A 17,618-nucleotide genomic window follows, 5' to 3' on the forward strand; every position below is an offset into this window, starting at 1 on the left:
AAGCATTTATAAATTTAACTGTTAAGGTGGTACCTAACACTACAGGGAGATAACTCTGTAAAGTCAGGTAAACGTTTTAATTACGTTGTGTTGTAAAGGGGATATTAAGCTTCTCAATGATCAAAATTGGTGTTTGTCAAATTGCTATATAACCAGTGTAATTTTTCTGACAAAACGGTTGGTTCAAATTTTATAAGTATAAGTAAAGAGCCAAGTCATATAAGTATAAAAAAAACATAATAAGGCATTTAGACGAAGCACAATTTAGAAAAAATGATAGACAAGAATACAAAAATGTTTGACAATAACACCATAACGGGATGTATAAGAACAGAGCCACGTCATATGTATCAAAGAAACAACAAAGGGCATATAGACAAAACACATTGGCATTATGAAAGACAAGAATACGAGAATTATTCAAACCCGTTCTTTTTATTGAAGTGTCAATTAGTAATCTTCGAATTATCTTCCTGTTAACTAGTATGGACAACCTCCGAATTACAAAAATAACACGTTTTCAAATTATAAATACATATTTAGCTATTTCTCCACCAACATTTGTTAAAATTCAGTATTCGGAAAATATAACATTTAATGGTTCCATTAGTTAGTGATCAATACTATTGTTATACTTTTAGGGAAATGGTAGTCGTGCATTTTGTGTTATTTTTTCAGAGGTTCTTTGTATATAAAAAGATATAGGAAGATGTGACGTGAGTGCCAATGAGACAACTCTCCATCCAAATAACAATTTAAAAAAGGTAAACCATTATAGATCAATGTACGGCCTTCAACACGGAGCCTTGGCTCACACCGAACAACAAGCTATAAAGGGCCCCAAAATACTTATATATTTCTTTACAATATAAACATACCAAAAAGTAAAATAACAAAAACACTGAACACAGAGGAAAATCAAATCGGAAATTCACCTGACAAAATCAAATGACAAAACACATTAAAAAGGAATAGACACCAACTGTCATATTTCTGACTTGGTACAGGCATTTGTAGAAAATGTAGAAAATGGTGGATTAAAGCTGGTTTTATAGCGCTAAACCTCTCACTTTGTATGACAGTCTCATCAAATTCCGTTATATTTACAAACCAACCACTTTGATCAAATGTTAAATTAAAAAATTCTTAGATAACACTTTATCGATAGTATGGGAGTGAAAAAAGTAAATCATTCGGGTGATTTATAACACAAAATGAATCTAATTTACAAATTAAATGGTTGTAAATAATTTATCTCAACTATTGACAGAATAGCAAATATATTATACATGTTATAGATACTGAAATTCATAAATTTTTTATCTTAACTTTAATTCTTAAATAACCATGTGATTTTTTGTTTTTTTGTTTGTTTATTTCAAACATAGAATGAATAATGCCAACTTTTATCAGCACTACAAAGTCATGTTTTGGAGGTATTAATTAACCAACAACTTTCATTTAAATCATTGGCCATTTTTATCTGTCACATGATTCACTTTCGGTATAAATCAGATGTTCTATTTTTGAAAGTAATTTTTTAGTACCGAAAAGAATATGTTTTCTTTAATTTTTTGCTTATTGTGGGTTGCTGGCACGACTGGCTTTTTAAGACATCATATTGATGAAAATACTGAATACAAAGGTAAAATATACGTAAAATACTGTGGATTCATTTGTTTTCGCTGGGTACAATTTTTTTGTCGATTTTGTTTGTACAGCAGAACCACGAATTTAAATGTTCAACGAATTAAAAATTTCCCATGGGCTTGAATATCGACTTTAGTAAAACAACAAAATTAAATATCTACGAAATTTTGAGTTTTACTCAATCGACAAAAATTGATACTTACGAAAATAAATGAATCCACAATAGTAAGATCGGAGTTAAATGATCAATTCATTAGTCGATTATTGTCCGGTTAACTGTTCATATAATATTTTTGCTTCCAAATTGAGACTAATACAGCAGAGATCATTTCATTCTTTTGCTTACTGTATACAATGTGTAGTGCAGTAGTTAATAATTAATTAATTAGTAAAAAGGAAGTTTTACTGTCATTATGATTTCTTAACTGTCTATATAATATAACTATATATAATATTATATATTGTCATGGCATTTAAACATTTGTACATGCTATATAGCAAAAAATTGTTTAGCACTTGTAAGAATTTAAATCTCGTCCCTTTGCGAGACAAAGTTATGCGTTCCTATGAAAAATTGTAAGAAAATATCCAATTCTCTGAAATCAATGTTCATATCTGATATTCTAATATGACGTTTTTCTTTCGCTTTGTGGATAAACCCATCCAGTAAATTTGTTTTGCACATGCGTATATTGACTACTGCAGAATAATTAACTTTATCAAATTATCATGCATTTAAAATATTTTATTAACTTAAAACACTTCCAAACTCTTAAATGATGCAAATGTTGTTACTAATTCATTTATTATGACTGTAATGTGTTGCAATTCGAAATTGACATACTTGACCTTTATACGACAACCGTTCATACAAGCTGTTCAAAAGTACTCCCTCTGAAGAATCACATTGCCGGTCGTTTGCTTGTTTACCAAAAAAAGGGAGGTTCGCGGAAGAGCGTTCACAAACTCGCTACACATATTCACATCCGACATAGAAATTACCTTAGTTGTCCTATTCAGAATCGAAATAGTTGATGCAAGCTATACTTTACTTTAGTTTTAACATGGGTAGGCATTATATTCGTGTTATTTTAGCCCTCACTATCGTTCGGGCAAAAGTAATCACGAATATAAGGCCTACCCATGTTAAAACTACAATAAAACATACCTTGCATCAATTATTTCTTAAGCCATTTACAAACCATATCTACACTTGATTCGGCTTGCTTAATAGTTAAACAGACATGTTCATGACTTACATTATAAGATATTTTGTGAAGAGACCTAAAATTAATAATGAAATGTTGGTCCTCATTATCGTAATCATGATATCTTATATACCTATTTGAATTTAATAGCACATATAGATGTGGAAGTTTTCACTCATGGTCGAATTCGCCGAACAGTTGACATCAAAGATCACCCAGAAAGCTATGATCTTGTATTTCTGATTGAAAGATCTAAAGTTCATCTTCATTTAGTACAGAACAACGACATAAAAACAAAGGTCCCAACGTTTATTCTGAAGGATGGATTATTAATTAAAGACGAATTAGAAGATGATGAGGTATGATGATTTAGGCTATTTCTATTTGTAAAAAACTCTTTATCTCATTAAAACATTAAAATATTTTAAAGATTACTTTTGGTAAAAAAAATACCATTTATTTATTCGTGCGATAGTTTATATTGGGTTCTTTGTAATATATTGATCAATTTGTTATACTGGAAAAACAGTCCTCGTATGTTCTAACCAAATTATTTAACTGTCTTCGTTGTAAAGTCTTGCCTGACGGAACCTAACCATCCTACACTTTAATAGGTCGATTTTCCCTCAAATTGTTTAGTTTTAGGTTTAAATATAACTATTCATGTATTTGGTTTTGATGTTATATTTGTTATTCTCATCGGATTTTGTCTAATGCTTAGTCCGTTTCTGTGTGTGTTACATTTTAATGTTGTGTCGTTGTTCTCCTCTTATATTTAATGCGTTTCCCTCAGTTTTGGTTTTTTACTCCGATTTTGTTTTTTGTCCATAGATTTACGAGTTTTGAACAACGGTATACTACTGTTGCTTTTATTTAAATCTAACCGTATTTTGGCTATATCAATCAGACCTCATTATTGTTATGTTTAGATTTCAAAATTTAAAAAATGAACCTTTTTTTCAGAATCGTTTCATAATAATAAAATTGAGGTCGTTAAACCATAATTGAAATAAAATTACATAAAAAAACTATATCTTATGTCATTTTTTTTTATCAGGAATCAACTTTTTATCAGGACAGAAGAAATGGTGCGTCGTTTACAGTACAGTTTGTTCACAACCATTCACTCAACATGGTAGTATTTCCTACTCATAACTAAACGTATAGCGACAGTAGATTTACTGATCTCAGAAACATGTTAATTAGTTGTGAATAGAGAAAATAACACCACATAATTAATTGAGCCCTCTATGAAAAAATGTCAAAATTGTATACTCCTCTTGTCAAACATGCATATTCCTAACAGACACCTCCGAGTGCAGGAGTTTCTCGCTACATTGATGCCACATTGGTGGCATTCGGCTGTTGCCTGCTCTATGGTCGGCTTGTTGTCTATTTGACACATTCCCCATTTCCATTCCAATTTTACATTCCTCAATGCAAACCAATACTTGGAAAAAAAGTCACGATACAGAATTGAAAAATCTGACGATTATTCCGGTTTTTTAAGATCTAATATTTCTGGTAAGATTTGATATAGCCTAACCATATCGGCCATTTGGAGGAGTAGGCTCGACAAGGCTAAATAATGACCCACTTTTTAAATTTCAAATTAGGATTTATTGACCAATATCACAATGAATCACTGCAAATACAGTGACTAGATATGAAATGAGCCTTTCTGTTGAAAATTTATCTTCCTCTGTTTTATTCATGACGTCATAAATAGTACTCATTTTGATTTTCCAGAAAACATTTATGGAAATGAGTAAAATGTCCATTGATTATTGGACATGAAACATAGAGTGATACATGTGATACGTCGACAAAAAAGATCTTTTCAAATAATGTTTTTGCAAATATTTTACATGTCTTACTCGAATACTTAGTTTTTCGACGCCTGCGCTCTTTGTTTCCTGGTCCTAAATTTGGTTGAAAATCGGCCCATTTTGTAAAATTTGGGATGTAAAAATAAAAAGTTTCAGAAGAAAATCTTTGACACGAATAGTCCTATTCAACTTTCTCAATTGTCTGTAAGTCAACTTTAAACATTTTTTAACTTGTAAATTTGAACCATAGAATCGGGGTCAAATATGGCCTTTACCGAACTTTCTCCTTAATATGGTGACTTTTATAGATGTCAGTCGAACATTGCTATAACTCTGCTTGACAATTGTTTTGTTGGTTAATTATGGTCTGTTTTATGTGAACAATTAGTTTATTGGAATTTTCGAATATATTTTAATTAGGTTATAGAGCGTATTTCACAATGTACTAAAAAAAATGAAAAAGAAAAATGTAAAACCTGTTGTCATTAGACCATAACAACAGTTGTTGACGAGTTTTCTGCTTACGAACAGTATTCATATGGTGTAAGCGCTTCGGACACATGACCTTTATTACTTGTTGTTTTGCTTTTAAAGTCATATGAAACAAGTGCCCGGTGAAACATAATGTTAATTCAATTCTTGAACCAATGCATTCATACATCATTAACTTTAATAGTCTTCTATGCACGATTTTATCATTTCTTTCGCATAAATTTCGTATAGTCGACAAAAAAATATTCCAATCGGAAAATATGGCAGCTAATAAATGGTCGTGTTTTGATTTAATTTCTTGTTTACAAATCTTTGAAATTTTCGAAAAACTAAGGATTTTCTTTAGGCATAGATTACCTTAGCCGTATTTGGCACAACTTTTTGGAATTTTGGATTCAAAGCTCTTCAACTTTGTACTTCTTTGGCTTTATAAATATTTTGTTATGAGCGTCACTGATGAGTCTTATATAGACAAAACGCGTGTCTGACGTACTAAACTATAATTCTGGTACCTTTGATAACCATTTAAACCACTGGGTCGATGCCACTGCTGGTTGACGTTTCGTCCCTGAGGGTATCACCAGCCCAGTAGTCAAAACTTAGGTGTTGACATGAATATCAATAATGCGATCATTTTTATAAATTTCCTGTTTACAAAACTTTGATTTTTTTCGAAAACCTTAGGATTTTCTTATTCCAAGCATAGATTACCTTAAGTTAGCCGTATTTGGCACAACTATTTGGAATTTTGAATCATCAATGCTCTTCAACTTTGTACTTGTTTGGCTTTATAAATAGTTTGATATGAGCGTCACTGATGAGTCTTATATAGACGAAACGCGCGTCTGGCGTACTAAATTATAATCCTGGTACCTTTGATAACTATTAAAGCCGAACATTTGTCATCCGTTTGTAAACAATCAACAAAGAAGCATACATAGTCAGGTAGGCACGTGCATAACAGGTATTTTAAGATGTAGGATATATTGATGAGGGAGTGATGTTTACGTTTAGTTTTTCGTTTGCACTTGCATATTGCGATCACCGTGGTTTTTACGAGAAAGGTCACGAAAAACATGTCTGCGAATTGTTTGCTGGAAGCAAGCAATTAAAAAAAGGAAACTTCTAAATATAGAATTTCATTGAGAAAAAATTATATGTACATAAGTTTTATAATTAAAAAGAAGCCATTTAGTTATAAAAAAAAAATATGCAAAATATGCATATTTTTTTTTTAATTTGAAGTTTCATATGACTTTAACAGAACTGGGTCTATACCGCTGCTGGTGGACTATTAGTCAATTAACTTATTAGTCGGTACTTTTGTACCAACATGCATATGATTAATGTTTGTAAGTTTTTAAATTATAAAAAAAACTAAGATTTTCAGCCCCCTCGGTCAAAGTTGACATGAGATGAATTTGGATATTTTTGAAGGTCCTTTTTGGTCTAGTAGCTCTTCGGTTCTTATAATTCATGGCTTTCGATCACCTGAATTTAAAAGCGTTCTTAATGAAGATCAATTCTGAAGAGCGCTTCATACGCATGGAATTTATATAGTATTACATTCGTTTCTTACATATTTTTGTTTGATATTGTGTTTGTTATATCGCGTCAATATGTCAAACTCTTAGTTTAAATCTTTTTCAACACTATAGATCTAAAATTGTAGACAAGGAAGACGATCACGTGATACATAACTTCTTATTAGCTAGCGCTTTTATCCTTTGCTTGATGTGTGATATTTGAATAGAACAAAGTGTTTGAATAAGACTGTTATATTTTAAAATTTTGGCAAATGTTTAAAGACGTTAAAGTGATTTATTTTTCAACATATAACAAAAACTTTGGTTTCCTTTATCCCCATATTTGATGTATAACCTTTAATTGTGTTTTTGTATTTTCTTATATTTAATACGTTTCCCTCAGTTTTAGTTTGTATTCCGGATTTGTTTTTTTTTCTCTATCGATTTATGAATATTTAACAGCGGTATACTACTGTTGCCTTTATTTATCATTGCAGTTTGGATCATTTATTCGAAATGGAGAAGGGTATTTTCTACAATCAGCTGATACTAATGGATCAATAAATAACAGAGAGATGCACAAATTCGAAATAATAAAACAAAAAATCAAACCATTATTGTTTGATGAAGGTGAAATAACCAGCGGTATGTTTTGGTCTTTGTTATAAATCGGTTCAAGTCGTCGCGATTTTTTCTCTGTTCCTAAAAGATATACAAGCATGTGGTGTGAGTGCCAATGATACAACTCACCAACCTAATCTCAATTTACAAACGTTAAACATTATAAGTCTAATTACGGTCTGCAACACGGAGCCTTCGCTCACACTGACCAGCAAGCTATAAAGGACCCAGAAAATTACTAGTGTAAAACCATACAAACGGGAAAACCAACGGTATAATCTATATAAAAACAAGAAACTAGAATCACTCTACAAACAAATATGTGACACATCAACAAACGACAACAACTTAATTACTCCTGACTTTGGACAAGCACAGACATATAAAATGTGGCGGGATTAAACTTGTTAAGATCTTAAAAAATAAGCTTACCAACCCCGCCTCCACTTTCATTTTAGCGCGTAACCAAAGTCGTGAACCTAGCCTTTTTTAGACTCGTGTGTAGTTTTTTTGGTGTTTTTTGGTGTTTTTTGTTTTATTTTGGATTATTTATATGTTTCGGATTTTAATGTTGCGTCCATTTACCTGAAGTGATATATACATTATTATTTGGGGAAAACTAAAACCCGCCTCCGGGTTGAATATTTTTCTCTACATTGAACATCTTTTTCTTGTCCTTGGGCTGTTGTCTAATCTTTGTTCAGGTTTGGTCTATTGAAGACATAAATAAATTAAAACACAAATTAAACTAAACCTATCGTATTTTAGACAACTTTCAAAGAAATTTACACAAAAGCAACCGTCATCGAAGAGCCACTGGAACTTATCAAATAGAATTGCTGATGGTTTGTGATTATACTGTATATAACTTGTAAGTTCATTAATATGTACAAGGCTTATAATTTGATACGTCAAACGCGCGTTTCGTCTACATAAGACTCATCGGTGACGCTCAGATCAAAATAGTAAGAAACCTAAAAGAAGTACAAGGTTGAAGAACATTGAGGACCCATGACAACTGTTTCTTATTCACAATAAATAATTTGGTAATTAACTCAGATTATTTAGTCCATTCTTATACCGCGAAAATTTGGAAATGACTTGTAATCGTCTGTTTCTCTGTCCTGTATTTTCTCTAATGTATTTGTATTGTAGTCTTGTCATGTAATGTTGTCATTTTAATGTTATAATTAACATTGCCATTTAAGCGGAAAATTTGGAATGCCACAAAACCAGGTTACACCCACCATTTTTTATCTTAAAATGCCCTGTACCAAGTCAGGGAAATGGTCATTGTTATATTATAGTTTGTTTCTGTGTGTGTTGCATTTTAGTGTTTTATATTGTGTCGTAGTTCTCTTATATTTGATGCGTTTCATGTTTCCCTCAGTTTTAGTTTGTAACTCGGATTTGTTTTTTTCTCTATGGATTTATGAATTTCGAACAACGGTATACTACTGTTGCCTTTATTTGAAAGACATACTGATACAGGATGGCAATTTTCTATCAATATTATAGAGTGTAGTGTGAAAACAAAATTCTCTATGTGAAACAGATATGTCACAGTTTTAATAATTGATTAACTGTTCTTCCATCTTTAGCTGGTACACACAATCTACCAAGTCAACAGTTACAGAAAAAGTAAACGAAGCGATATCATCTATTCGTCAATATTATGCATTTGTCGTTAATGGGGTATGTAAATGTAATGAAAGTAAATCTTTATTAATATAAAACATACACGTCGAGGAAAATCAGTTAGAATCATTTAAATTTTTGTTCTTCTTTGCCCCATCTTTCATAAGCCTGAATAAATATGTGTTAATGCTATTACATTCACCAATGAAACAATAATATGACAATTTTTTTTAAATTTCCTATTTCTGAATTTATCAGGACCGGTAACCCATGAGTAAACAAGTTAAATAATATCAACTTTAACACAGTTCATGACTTCAGTCCATAAAAAAAATTGACAAAAAAGCTCATGACGTTTACGTCGTACATATAAAAATAAGGACTTTTGGTATGATTGCTAATGAGACAACTCTCCACCAGATAACAAATGACATCGAAGTTAACAACTAAAGAATCACCCAATGGCCGTCATATTTATAAAGGGATACAAAGGTTTCGCTGTTTTACCACATCTAATATAAAAGATAAGTAGATGTAGTATGATTGCCGATTTTCTAATTAACTCTCCATGAGAGACCAAATGACACATATGTAAACAAGTATATGCCTTTTTTAGATGGATGCCGTTTATAAGAATATACAGACATCTTCTTACACAATTTCTGTTTTATTTTCCTCGTTGATCATTTCTAAGGTAAGAAACAAAGATAAGTTTGAAGATTTCACACAGTATAACATTTTTGAGACAAACAGGGCTTTAAAAATATATATGTATATATCAATTGAATAAGGAAAGCATATTAAGGCAAACTGTAAAAACTACAAGGCAGCACTCGCACCCGCAAAGAGGAAAGGGATTAATATAAGTTGCTATAAACTTGTTTTCCAACCCACTTTAAATACATATGTTTAAAATATAAACAAGTTAAGGAAACAGACTAATAGGTGTCCAGTAAAAGAGAGGCGAAAAATACAATGGGATGTTCAAACATAACCGTCGAAAATGAACTGATACTGCCATGTCTAAAATAGAAAAAAAGAAAGACAACCATAGAACACAAAACACAACACAGAAAACTAAAAACTGAACACAAACCCTACAAAAAACTGGAGTGATATAAGGGACTCTGGAAGACTAAGCAGACCCTTTCCCGCATGCGGCAAATATCGTGTTATTCGTGTTAGTACAAGCCCGTTTATAAATTTAATTCGATAGAAATTGACATAACAAAAATAAGTTTGCACAAAACAAACGATTAAAGTTCAGTTCCAAGGACAACCTAAAGTTTTAAAATAAAGCAAAACGTTCTTAAACTGTCGACATTAATCTATTCCATAAAACTAATGTTACTGTCAATAAAAATGATGAATTCAACTATTTACAATGTTAAAATTGCAGACACTTTTTTTTTCGCGTTAAACCATTTCTTATACATGTTATTGTTTTCAGACGAATAAAAAAATAGTTTTGTTTACATAGTTTTATGTCATTTCAAATGTACAACCACGCATCACTTTTTTACGTATGACTTCCATTTATCATAGCCAATTCATAGATTATCTAAACTGTTCTTGGAAATGTTTCTTTAATTTTGGGTCCTCAATGCTCTATATCTTCATACTTTATTTTGCCTTTTGGCCTTGTTTTTTATTCTAGTCTCATTAATTAATTATTATTTTGTAGGTAAAACACGCGCATGGGGAACACAATTGAATGTCTGGTTTCTTTCACGAGTATTTTTTTCAATATCGAACACTTATTTGTCATTCACGGATATTTTTATCGTTGTTATTTACGATATACATCCACAGTATTATTAAAACAATGATTTTAAACAATAATTTTCTACGCCCATATGTGATGCAGCAAACAAGTGTGCGCCTCAATGTGTAATTAAAATGTCTAAAATTAAAAAAAAACCTCCTAATATAATGTCTCTAAAAATTTATGAACTATTTTATTAATTGTATTTAGAATATATGCAACATTTAGACATGTCTATTTTCATTTTGCAGACACCGAATGATGCGTCCTGGACGGAAACTGTCCAGAAGATTGATACTCCCCGGAATAGTGTCAACGCATCAGTTAGTTTGGACAAATTTAAAACGTGGATAAAGACAAAATTTTCCACCCTTCCTGTGCATGACCATGCAATGCTGTTTTCGAAGTACACTCTTAATTTATATTTGATATAAGTAACTATGCTAATTTAGGCAAAATTTAATAGTAGGAAGCATTTTAGTGAATTGCCAGCATGAGCATACGATACAGAGAAAGTTTTTTAACCTTCCATTTCTATGTAGCAACATTCTAGCAGCGCCTGTATACGGAATATATATCTCCAAATTAGTACGATATTCCCAGGCTTGTATTTTCTATCATGATTCACTTGGTAGATGTTTGCTGCTCATAAGGAAGTTATAAAACCAACAGTTTTAAATAGTCAAGTTGAAATCATGCCTTCGAAAATTTAAGGGACGTCATCACGAGCAGGTTAACCGTTATGGAATAACTGTATCCCAGATGATTTCGGATATGTCTCTTAAGTAGTTACTACAATCCTGTTCCATTGCCATGAATGTGACTACGTAATAAGACGATTTACTGGGTTTTTAATAACGGGCAACACGACGGAGTACCTGAGATATCATTTGTGAAACGTATACTCCGTAACGGTCAACCAACTCATCATTGCGTCTGTAAAATTAATGTAGAGATGATTTCAACTTCCCCATTTGGAACTTTTGATGTAATAGCTTCATTGTGAGCATCAACCCTCTTTCATGGAAATCATTGTAGGAAATACAGGCCTGAGAATATATTATCAATTGGGATATATACTCCGTATGCTGGCGCGTTCGGTATATTGCTACATAGAAATGGAAAGTTCACAATTTGGTAGCTGAAATCATCTCTTTTGTTATAACGTTTTATCTACAACCGACCCTCATTGTTAATTTCTAGATGTAAATCGGAATATGAGGCAGACTTAACTGTATCTGTTGTATCCATTATCTCTAGTTCGATGGGATAGTTGCGTTCAACACAGTCACCAAATTTAGAATAATTTAGTGAGTGAACATCATCTTTATGGAAGAAAGTAAAGGTAATGGATACTGCTAACTTCTTGTCTTTCTTCCTAAAATGTAAAATCACACTTCTTGTCTTTCTTCCTAAAAAGTAAAATCACAAAAATACTGAACTCCGAGGGAAAATGGAATCCTGACTTTGAACAGGTAAGAACTTCCTGTATGACGTCATTATCATGATAATAAAGAACAAGTCGACGAAAATAATATACAAAATTAAAACAAAGATTCAACAAAATATGAAGAAAACCTTGGGATAAAAAAAAAAACAAATTGAGAAACATGAATTAAGACCAATTTAATTTGAATGTATTAAGTCGAACATTTCGGGCAGGCATATTGATATGTTTTTATTTGTACTACTAAAATTTACGTATATATCCCTATATCATCATTGATATTATATCTGTATTTGTACTAATTATGACAATTTTAGGTATGACTTGGTAGGAAAAAACGGTTCACACGACCTTCTAGGTAATTATCAGTACACTGTTTAGGCTTAAAAAACCGTCTAACATTGTTGGATGAAAAAAGACATTTACAAATAGAAAATTGTATTAAAAAGAACATCTTTTAAAATGAGGGTCTTTCTTAGCCCTATTTCATTTACAATTGCAAACTAAAATATATCTTGTTTTGTTAAAGAATTTTACAAAAATGTATAAGCACGTTCATTTACACACACACTCTAAATTAAAATAAGATGCCATTATACATTCTTGTTGTATTTGAATAGGTCTAGCCTATGTGGGGGGCATATGTGGAGAGTCAGCCCAATCAATTATAGAAGATGATTTCGATTACGGTATCGTCATAACAACGTCTCATGAACTTGGACACAGGTAAACAAATTTTTTTTATTAGCTCTGAATAAATCATTATTCAAAACGACAATAAGAATTGGTAATCCGTTTTAGGCTTCATAATTTCATTTGATTTTCAGAAATTTATTTCAATTATTTCAGTTCACAACGATACAATTATAAGTCTTTGTGTTTTTAGTTCGTGTAACAATTCAATTGCACTTCAATATAGCGCTGCTCTGAAATTATACCATCAACATTGATACTTCTCGTTATCGTTTGAATTTACGTGTGTAAAAGTAACTGAGAGTGAAGTATACGTTTCTTCAGAGTTAAGTTTTATAAAGCAATAAATTGAGGTCCCGAATTGACAACTGTCTTTTTCTATTCTAGTCTCAGTTCACAACACGACGGCAAGGGCAATAACTGTCACGAATCTGATGGTTATGTTATGGCTGCTGCCAGGAAAGTTCATTTGGGTGCTACAGCAACACATCCTTGGATTTTTTCTAATTGTTCTACAAATTACTTCACTTCAAAGTTAGACAGCTTAGATTCGTAAGTACATCAGTTTTAAAACAAGATTAGGCACACAAAATTTAAAAATGGTAATTAATAACTGTTTGAATACTATGAATTTTTGGCAATGTTTAATTAAAAAAAACAAAACTCCAATACATAATAGAAAGCACAACTTGTATACTAAATATCAAAAAGAAGGTAATTGAAAAATAATAACATAATACCGGTACATTGTTGTTGAACTGTTATTTAATCATTGATGGGTCACATGAAACCTGCCTCTGAGTGTGGAATTTTCTAACTGTGCTGGAAAACAAATGGTGGCCTTGGACTGTTTTTGTTCTCTGGTCGGGTTGTTGTTTCATTGGCACATTCCCTATTTCCATTTCCTATCAAAAATCCGAACAATATTTTCTATCAGAATGTTTTTTTTTCAAATCGCAAAACACCAGCATGCCTAAAGCCACTAACACCTTGAACTTTATAAAGGACACTGCTTTTTCTGTCATTAATGTCTTAATGTCTTTCAGTCAGAACAAGAATTGTATGAAAACATTAGGACCAAATATTGATCCAACTGCCTTGGCAAAATATGATAAGTTATATGCAGGACAGGCATTCGATGCAGACGTTCAGTGTAAGCTTACTCACGGGAATAGTTCTAGCGTTTGCAAGGTAATATTTCAAACGTAAAAACAAAGTGAACCATCATGACAAAAGAAACAACAAAATAATTCCAATATCTTTATGATATGATACTGAATAAAGGGCGAAACACAACTGAATGTCTTATAATATATCTACAAGCATTAGGCAGAGGTATAATGTGTCCCTTGTCTTCCAAGTAGTGTATATAACTGGTGTACAGCTACATGTATGTTATGCAGTTAAAATTAATCTTTTGAATAAACTCACCAGATATATCATTATGCAATTCATCTTTTGAAATGAAAACCAAAACCGAAAACGCTAAATGATCTAGTTTAATAATTTCTGAACTGATAAACTGAAACTTTAGATTTTATTTTAGAGTCTCTTTAAAGGAAATTATACAACAATATGTGACAGGATGTATTGCAAAGATCCTACTGATTCTTCAAAGTGTATCCCATCAAAAGCATGGGATAGAACGGTGTGTGGGAACAAAAAGGTAAGACAATTAAATATTATCGTTAATCATCTCAACGAGAAAAACAAACGAGTTGAGATAACAATAATCTGTTGATCGCTATTTTACCTATGAAGACGTTGTCAATTTTATATCAATTTCATTACCAACGCCACGTGTGTCCTTAGTTTCTAGCGATAATTTTCCATCTCAAGCGAGTAACATGATATGAAAAATGATCACAAAAAAATACTAAAGGAAAAAAGCACAAAATAGCGATAACACATCTTAACAGTAAATATTTCTTCTCTCTAATAGACGTTGTTAACAAGACGGATACTAGTAAATGAAAATTATATACGGCTACCGAAGGACTAGATGATCTAAACTAGTATATATTATATAAACGATAGTTGGAAAAAAGACCAAACAACAATTTAAAGAAACTCTTATGTGTTAGGTAAACACAAAGAATTTGCTAAATTGAGACTCTTAATTTTTTAAATGAATTTTTACCATATTAGTATCAATGATATATGGAGCTGTTATACTTCTGACGTAATTGAAAATTTGTGAAATGGTCTATAGATTAAAAATGTATCACCAATCTTAGTCCAAATCTGAAGATTTTAAAGGGAATTCGTGCACAGTGTGTATGCTGAAAGCAATGTTTTTTTAACGGTCAATGTGGATCATTTGAATAACGGGTCAGTTTTCCCGTGTATTGAAGACGTGGTAGCCAAGTAATTAATTAAAAAAGGAATAAAAAAATAAATTTGAAAGGGGTTACCATATCATGAGTAATCGTTTACGTTTCGCTTTGAACAAGCACAGAACTGTAAAAAAATGTGCGTTAATTTCCTCTGTTGTGTATGTTTTTGTTCTGATTGAGATTGTGACACGGTGATGATGGCTGTACCCTATTTTATTCACACATCGTTATAAATATAATTGAATTTGATGCGACTGTCATACAAAATAGAGGTTTAGCGCTATAAAATCCGGTTCAATCCACCATTTTCAACACAAGAAAATGCCATTACCAAGTCAAGAATATGACAGTTATTATCCATTCGTTTTGATGTTTTTATCATTTGATTTTGACAATTGATTATGATTAGGGACTTTCCGATTTGAATTGTCATCTGAGTTCAGTACTTTTGTGATTTAACTTTTCCTTGGTGTAGTTGGTCTCAGCACCTGGTCATATAGGTTAGCAACAACCGGGCTATTGGTATTTGACAAATGATTATTAAACATAAATGAGCTGAAGACAGATTTCTAATTTATGATGTATTGTATGAAAAAAAATAGTTATGCTTTAATTGATGGCATGTCATTATTTGATTGAAATACAATTTCTTTTTATTTATGTATGTTTCATGTTTAGTGGTGTGTATATGGTGTATGTACGAACGATGTAAACGCACCAGTTTCTAACGGTAAGTATTTCTGTAGTAGATTTCTTCGTTATTAATCATTCAATATTTCTTTTAAACGTGTCCAAAAACTTTACAGTGGCACTGTCATTAGATAGTTGAAAGGCAAATCAGAAACGAAACTGTATAGTATTGAAAAACCAACGACCTCGAGAAGGTGGTTTAAATATGGCTTTTTGTCTTTCATGTTTTTTTTTCTCTAAATGATTCACATGAAAATAGTATAAAAAGTAAAATATCAAAAATATTGAACTCCGAGAAAATTCAAAACGGAAAAAAGCTTACACACATTAAAAAAAAAGAAAACAAATGTCATATTTCTGACTTGGTACATACTGTGAATGTTTTTCTTCACCCAATACGCGTTTGAATAATAAAACTCCACTCGGTAATGCTCGAGTCAAAATATTTGAAAGTCCAAAATTGATTCACAAAAGAAAAGATCTGATATACCAAAAAAAAATAATAGCCAAACCTCCATGGAAAAATGACGAAGAAATATTCATCAATTTAAAATAGTTTCTAAAATAAGATGTTTAAATCAAAATAAATTAGAATAATTTGATACTTACGAGAAAAGTTACTGCCGTTAATTTTAGATTTAAAAGTAGTTCAAATGTACATCTTCAATATCATGAATATGCTACTCCACCACATGGTATCAAATGAAAGTTTTTTTTAAAAATTAAAAAAAAATCTGAACGTTCCAAAAATGAAATTAATATTTAAGCATTTCATGAGTCCGAATTGCTTTTCTGGAGAACTGAGAAAATTTTAACCTGAACATTTGAAAGACACAGATATATATCAACATATGAACGTTGATAAAGACAACATCAGTATACCGCTATTCAGAAGTCGTAAATCGATTGAGAAAAAACAAATACAGGTTCCAAATAAAACCGAGGGAAACACAAAAACTACAAAATGAACTATAAAAAGAAAACAACACAATAACAGAAATCTTAAGGGCAACAAAAACAAACGATAATGCAACGAACACAGAAAATAACTATTATATAACATGTAACTGCTATATTCCTGACTTGGTACAGGACAAAACCTTTATAACCAGAAATGACTATTTGATTGTTTTGATGCGCAATTTGTTTTAAAACCAGCTCCACTTACGAGAATAACAAAGACAAAACACAGGTCAGGTATACTTAAAGATAAGCCTGGTAACTTTGGTATGTTGGTATCAAGCTACAGGAAATTATGCCGATACTGCATTTTGCAAACTTCATCTATAAATCGGATATCTACAACATGACGTTTGTTTAATCAAAGACTTAGTTTTTTTTTTTTGAATATTTATTTCGATATTTCATGTTGTTGACAATTTAAGTAATGAATTCTTGTATATGTACAGATGGCAACCAACATTCAATTCGATTATCTAATCAGTGCAGGATGCTTTTTCCACAACTATTAAAAGAAATATCTATTGGTTATGTTTGGCTTAATACTATTTAAACTATTCAATATGTTGATTTCAATATTTAACAGCCGGACAACTGTACGATCCAGACACCCAGTGTAAGCATATTTATGGAAATAATTCTGATATTTGCAGAGTAAGTAAAAAACCTAAATGACTTAATTTAATAACCTAACGTTTATCATAGCAGCCTTTTCGTCAGTATTGTTTAAAAATAATTGACGTAAATATGAAAAGATGATGTG

The 17,618-nt window shown here is 31.4% G+C and overlaps 1 protein-coding gene across 1 annotated transcript; it reads left to right on the forward strand.

Annotated features, from left to right (window-relative positions):
• Positions 1–1,581: 1,581 nt before the first annotated feature.
• On the forward strand, positions 1,582–17,530 carry LOC143059465 (metalloprotease mig-17-like). Its single transcript, XM_076232967.1, has 15 exons — positions 1,582–1,645; positions 3,009–3,217; positions 3,916–3,993; positions 7,203–7,350; positions 8,095–8,197; positions 8,928–9,021; positions 9,581–9,658; positions 10,981–11,135; positions 12,494–12,534; positions 12,797–12,902; positions 13,257–13,421; positions 13,916–14,060; positions 14,416–14,535; positions 15,884–15,935; positions 17,442–17,530. Exons 3-15 carry the CDS (start codon positions 3,991–3,993, stop codon positions 17,528–17,530), a joined length of 1,299 nt encoding a protein of 432 aa, XP_076089082.1. The 5' UTR covers positions 1,582–1,645; positions 3,009–3,217; positions 3,916–3,990.
• The last annotated feature ends 88 nt before the right edge of the window (positions 17,531–17,618 follow it).

This window comes from Mytilus galloprovincialis, chromosome 14, assembly GCF_965363235.1.
Source record: "Mytilus galloprovincialis chromosome 14, xbMytGall1.hap1.1, whole genome shotgun sequence".
In the NCBI taxonomy this organism is placed as follows: Eukaryota; Metazoa; Mollusca; class Bivalvia; order Mytilida; family Mytilidae; genus Mytilus; species Mytilus galloprovincialis.

Coding starts and splice junctions, on each gene's coding strand:
- LOC143059465 (XM_076232967.1), top strand. Junction 11,136..12,493: donor CATGCAATGCTGTTTTCGAA/GTACACTCTTAA, acceptor TGACAATTTTAG/GTATGACTTGGTAGGAAAAA. Junction 12,903..13,256: donor TCTCATGAACTTGGACACAG/GTAAACAAATTT, acceptor TTTCTATTCTAG/TCTCAGTTCACAACACGACG.